Here is a 6,292-nt window from a genome sequence, read left to right as displayed (position 1 = left end):
ATTAGGGAGCAATTCGAGTTGAGTTTTCGCATAAGATGTCCGATTACTCGAATTGATTGCTCGACTTCTAAATTTTTTAATGATTAATATTTTCTAAAAAAATTTAAGTTTAATAATTTAGATAATAATTAGGTTTTTAATTAGTCATCAACTTTAGAAATTATCAATTTAGGTCCTACGCTTTTAAATCTTTTAGAAATTAATATTTTTATATCTTGACCTTTTAATCCCAGAATTTCGATTAGAACTTTATTATTGACATAATTAATTAAGATTAACATTAGAGCCTCCATCTTAGGCTTGATTTCACATTTAGTCCTTTAATTATGTGAATTCTTAATTTGGTCATCGCTTTTGCTCGAGGTTTCAATTTAATTATTTGAAACAATATTTATTAAAATTAATTTAAGTTAATGTTAGAACCTCTAATTTAGGTTAGATTTCAAACTAGTCTTTTAATTTAGAGGATAATTCGCGTCGACCCTCGCGTAAATGCTCGAGAGACCATCTCAATTATTCGATTCAATAATTGGTTTAAAATTAAATAAGGTTAATATTAGAACATACGTTTCTTGGTTTGCGGCTTTAGATCTTTTAATTTTCATAATTTGACTCCTTAAGCTATAAAAAACCTTAACTTACCCTTAGCTTAATTAGGATAAATAAAAATTTGTTTGATCACATTATATTTTCAAACCTAAAACAATGTTCACTTATTAAGGAATTAATGGTACATCTCCTACAAGTATGCTCAAGGATTGACTACTGGTAATTCCCGAAATAGGTCGACATCCTTTTCAAAGATCGCATTATGATTTTCTAAAAACACGGCAATATTCAGTTATTAGACACAATAACTGATCTCCCACATTTACGCTTGGGAGTGAATGATATCGGTCTCGATAAACGAATACCCCTTTCAACTTTGCATCTGTAATAATTTTCAAATTAAATAAAGATCAAACTCAAAATTTTCGATTTTAAATATAGGGTAATCAACTAGGTACTAATTTTTCGGCGCTTGTGGGGGTGCTAATCCTTCCCCACGCGTAACTGACTCTTAAACCCGATTTCTGGATTTTTGTAGACCCTAAAATTCGGTATTTTGATAAAAATAAATTTTTTTATTAAAATCATCCGATTTTTATAGTATCTCAATCGTACCTTAAATGATTGGTGACGACTTTTTACATTTTAAAAATACTTTTCAAAGAAAAATCTTGAATCGATATCGATCTTTGTCTGCCCGAATAAAAAATAGTGTCGAGAGGATGTATAGAGGACATATAGTGGTGGCGTCAGTGGCGTTCCCAATAATTGTGTTAGTTTTGGTTTTTGTGAGTTTCCCGACGGTGTCGTTATATATCCCACCACGTACCCGACTGAATTTCACACTTTCGATTAAATTATTTAGGCCTTTTTTTTAACTTTATTTTTGAAGATTGTAATGTTGATCTACAATCAAAAAATAGATTTTAATACTTTTTGAATATTTTTTTTCGTTTTTTAACATATTAAATTAAATTTAATAGTTTTTTAAATAATAAATATGTAATTATCCCCTCCATACATTCGCTCCAGAATGATGGTCCTTCATTTCAGAATTTAAATTTAAAAGGATGATTCAAATTTAGTTCTAGATTGTTAGCTTTCGCTTTGTTTTCTCATTCTTTCTATATCCCACAATATAATTATAATAATTCTATTACCAGATTTAGGGATATTCATAATTCGGTTAAAATTGAATTAATCAATTGTATTAAAATTTCGGTCGATTAATCTTAGGTTCGATCGGTTAACAGATAATAATTTTTTCCTTTAAATTTAAATTATCGGCTTATTCAGCTTAAAATTAATTAATTATTAATTGAATTAATCAAAATTATTAAATATTTACTATATATATATTATTATTTAATTTTGCGGGTGTTTAAACCTTAATTTTAATCGAAATAATCGAATAAATGAAAAATATTAAATATTTAATGTATAATATATATTATTTATAAATATTATTTAATTTGATTAATTGACTAATTAACTGAATTAAGTTTGATTCGTTTATTTTTTTTAAATTCAATTCAATTAACAGTTAAAAGAAAAAAAATTAATTAATAAATTTTAAATAATTTAGTTAAGTCGGTTTACTGAATTATTCTATTAAGTATTGAAAACCAAAAGAAGAAGCAAGAAGAAGAATCCACGTACTACGATGTACGATTTCAATGTTATTACAAGACAAACAAAACAAATCAATTAATCATCAATTGTTGCTTTATTCTGACATTAGAAAATTCTCCACAAGATTTAAATATTATTATAATATCAAATATTAAATTTAAAATCTAAATAAATCAAATGACAGTAACATATAAATCTCGTATATAATTTTTCCACATTATCAGAGATAATAATATATTAATAAATGAATTAATAAATTGATATTATAATAATATTTCACATTTACATCATCGAAGAATTGAATAACTCGAAAACGTGTCTGTCAACTCTTACTTAAAAAATCTTTTGTGATTAAAGAATCATTATCGAAATCAAAGCAATTTTGTTCTCCTTCCTCCTCCCATAAATCTCGTCTTTCCTCAATTATGGTTTCGTTTCAAAATCAGAGTGGATACTCCACTTTCTCCATTAAACATTACTCTTTTGTTAGGGAGAGAGATTATTCGGATTGAATCCATGTGTGCCAATAGAGTAATCGTTTATGATGTTGAAGAAAACCCATCTTGATTTTCTTTCCGCTTTTATTCATGGGTTTTTGTACACAAACATGCTTCCGGTTGTTGCTTCTCTCTGGGGTTTTCTCTCCAAGTTCATTGCTTTTGTTTTTGGATCGACACTTGGATACTTGTTTAGGTTTGGACTGTTTTATTGTTGATTTTGTATTTTTTCTTGGGGGCTAAGGTATTGGATTAATTTTTTTTTTCTTTTTGTTGGCTTGGTTTTTTTTTCAGGTCTTCAGTTAATGAATGCTTTGATGAGTTGAAAGAAAGAAAGAGCAGTGATCAAGGGAACAGAGAAGCAGAGAATTCTTCTTCCATGGCGGCAAGCTCAAGCAAGTACGAGTTTTTGTATAGGAATGGTTTTAGTGGATTCATTGAAGAACCCAAAGCTGAGAGCTTTACAGTTCATGAGTTTTATACGGATCCTGGCGATAGTTTTACTGTTGCAAAAGATTTGGAGAATTTTCTGGCAACAGAGGATCTTGTTGAAGAGAAATCAAACGAAAGTTTCAAGCTTCAAAACGTTTTGGAGGAAGAACCAGAGGAATCTGCTCTGAGGTTCTCCTTTGACTGGGGTTTTGTTGAACATATCAAACAAGAACAGAAGTCGATTGATGCAAAGGTTGGAGTTGAGGGGGACACAGAACATGATATCATCACAACACAAGATGTTAAAGAGACGGGAAAGGATTATGTTGTTGAAACGTTGTCGGATGAACCTAAGCGCGTGAAGGTTGAAAAAGGAGACATTTTTGAAGAAAAAGCAGAGGAATCAGTTAAGAATTACATCATGGAGGAGAGTTTAGACAAACACGGAAGTGACATAGAAGAGAGATTCGACAACTTTTTCGAGAGTCCGGTGATCGACATGTGTATAGAAAAATGGCATCACGAAAGAGAGGAACCTAACAAAGAAGGGTTGATGTTTAGCCCCACAAACACGGTTGAGGCAGAGTCAATTACTTATGAAATATCGGCAGATAGGAACATCTCAGATGATGCAGCAGCAGCGGACACGAGTGGTCCAATCAATGATTCCGACGATGAATTCATAGAACTGTGTGTAATGGGAGGAGCACAGCCTGGAGAAGATTTAAGCGTCCACGATGAAGGTGATTCGGAGTTCGAGTCGGATGAAGAGGACGACGAGTTCATGGAGCGGCTGAGAATGGAAATGAAAATGGCAAGAACCGGTGGACTTCCAACTATTCTAGAAGAGTCCGAGTCTCCAAAGATAGTGGAACAACTGGGGCCATTACAGATTGATGAAAAATATGATCACAAGGACCATATTGCCGAGATTCAAAAGGTTTACAAGAGTTACTGTGATAAGATGAAGAAACTGGACATTCTGAATTCCCAGACCATGCATGCAATAAGTAAGTCCCCAATCAACCTCATTTCAATTCTTTTCTTCTTCTGCTTTTATTTCTTTTTTGTTATAGTAATCGTGGGAGGGTATTAGTCACATAAATTTAGGAAATTCAGATTCTGTTTTTCTTTTCTATTTAAATACCAGAAAATGCCATCTGGCTTTACCCGTGGAAGGTTTTTTCCCCATCACGACTGAGGATCTTTAAAAATAATTAAAATTGCTTGGTGGGTCTTCGTCTCTATTTATTCCCATCTTTATTATTCCAATAAATGTTCATTTATGTCCTTTTCAATCCTCTAATTCTTGATAAAGCCACTCTAGCCATCGCAGATTGCTATTATCCCACTTCCATGTTTCTAAATTGTCACACGAAAATTCATTTAATAATCTCAGTCGTAAGAAATAAATATTGTTTTTCATAAGATTCGAGTTTGAACAGTGTTAACTTTTGTGTTTTATTTATCTTAAGGTTTACTTCAACTAAAAGACCCAGCTCGAGTAAACAGTTCATTTGGAAAAGCTTCAGCACCGGGAATTAAGTCACTTCTGTCACAAAATGTATGGCTATTGAAACAACGGAAGGCTGGAGCTGAGCCTGCGATGAAGTTGATTAGAGATTTGTACATGGATTTTGAGACGGTCTATGTTGGACAAGTATGTCTTTCCTGGGAAATACTTCACTGGCAATATGGAAAACTAAAAATGTTGTCGGAATCCGACCGCCTCGGCATTCATCAGTATAACCAAGTTGCCGGGGAATTTCAACGTTTTCAAGTGCTTGTGCAAAGATTTCTAGAGGATGAACCCTTTCAAAACAGGCCCAGAATCGAGAATTACACGAAGAACAGATGTGCACTTCGATATCTTCTCCAGGTTCCAGTCATTAAAGGTAATTAAAGTGAACTGCTCATCTATCTTTTGGAGCCTGCAACATGTTTTCAATTCTTGAAAAGCATCACGATGCCTGCTCCTGCAGATGATGGCTCGAAAATTAAATCAGACGATGCCGTGTCGAATGAAATGTTAAGCGATATCATAGAGGAATCGATGCACGTTTTATGGGAATTCATTCGCGCCGAAAAAGACGATTCGAGTGTGATCCCAAAGACTGCCCAGCAAGCACAGGTTGCTCCTCATGACCCTATTGACTTGGAACTTTTGATGGATGTCAGAGCAGATCTTCACAAGGTTTCCATCCTAAGCCTCTTTGAATACCAACTTTTCATGCTTTTCCCGACTCGAATATTCGAGGTAACATGCTGTTCTTTCTCATATGCAGAAGGAGAGAAGGTTTAAGGAAATTCAGAGAAGTAAGAACTGCATAGTAAAGAAGTTGCAGAAGCAACAACAAGGGGGAAATCTATTAGATAATGCATTGTTCATAGCTCAAGTTGAGCTGAAATTGGTTTCAAGAGTATTAAACATGGTGAAAATAAGCACGGATCAGTTAGTGTGGTGTCATGAGAGATTACAGAGGATTAACTTAAGAAGTAGGAAGATAAAAATAGAACCCTTATTTACACTGTTCCCATGTTAGCTTTGGTGGTGACAGACCACCAATATACTTGTTATCAGTTGTGAATATGTTATATACCTCATTTATACTGCAATACAAAAAATATTGGAATTTTGATACCTAAAAGGAAAATCTTTATTTAGTTGGTCTTTACCATTTTTTCTTACTTTCCCAAGAGTATCAACATGTTATATATTTGTTTAGTAGTAAAAGATGATTATAAGGTAGTATATGTTTATAATATTTCTTAACTATTGACAATGCATATGCACAATTCAGATGCAATTGTTTGAATTCATAACCTTAAAAGAGAATAAAATTCTCTTTAACCAGTGAGGTGATTCGAGTTTAATTTTTATAATGTAAATTGTGAGGTTAAAAAAATATTTTTTTAATAAGTAGTATTAAAATACAAAGAATAAAAGTAAAAAAAATGAAATAACAATCATTGTAATGTTCAAAATTTAGAGGAAAAACATGCATTAAAAATAAAAAGGTAAACTACACGATTTAGTACTTAAATTATTAGTTTTTTTAGTTTTAATACTTAAACTTTCATTTGTTTTAAAATTATATTCAACGTTTATTTTTTGTTTCATTTTAGTACCCGAATTACACTTTTATGAGTAAATTACATGAATCACTTAACTATCTTCTCAC

General features: G+C 32.1%; 1 protein-coding gene across 2 annotated transcripts; it reads left to right on the top strand.

The window, feature by feature from the left end:
• Positions 1–2,646: 2,646 nt before the first annotated feature.
• Positions 2,647–5,750, top strand: LOC120178877. 2 transcript variants are annotated; one of them, XM_039184653.1, is made up of 5 exons: positions 2,647–2,874; positions 2,973–4,120; positions 4,586–5,005; positions 5,093–5,304; positions 5,396–5,750. In XM_039184653.1, exons 1-5 carry the CDS (start codon positions 2,723–2,725, stop codon positions 5,651–5,653), a joined length of 2,190 nt encoding a protein of 729 aa, XP_039040584.1. In that variant the 5' UTR covers positions 2,647–2,722; the 3' UTR covers positions 5,654–5,750. The 2 variants fall into 2 exon arrangements, with proteins under 2 accessions (XP_039040584.1, XP_039040585.1); XM_039184654.1 differs by having other exon boundaries at positions 2,690–2,861; positions 2,968–4,120.
• Positions 5,751–6,292: the final 542 nt, after the last annotated feature.

The sequence above is a fragment of the Hibiscus syriacus genome, unplaced genomic scaffold, assembly GCF_006381635.1.
Source record: "Hibiscus syriacus cultivar Baekdansim isolate YM2019G1 unplaced genomic scaffold, ASM638163v2 tig00112383_pilon, whole genome shotgun sequence".
NCBI classification, from domain to species: Eukaryota; Viridiplantae; Streptophyta; class Magnoliopsida; order Malvales; family Malvaceae; genus Hibiscus; species Hibiscus syriacus.
This window is presented reverse-complemented; position numbering and strand designations above follow the sequence as displayed.

What these genes read in the sequence shown, in the direction of transcription:
- LOC120178877 (XM_039184653.1), top strand. Translation starts at nt 2,723, where the DNA reads ATGATGTTGAAGAAAACCCATCTTGATTTTCTTTCCGCTTTTATTCAT. An exon ending in ACACTTGGATACTTGTTTAG is followed by an intron (nt 2,875 to 2,972) that starts GTTTGGACTGTT and finishes TTTTTTTTTCAG; the next exon opens with GTCTTCAGTTAATGAATGCT. An exon ending in CCAGACCATGCATGCAATAA is followed by an intron (nt 4,121 to 4,585) that starts GTAAGTCCCCAA and finishes ATTTATCTTAAG; the next exon opens with GTTTACTTCAACTAAAAGAC.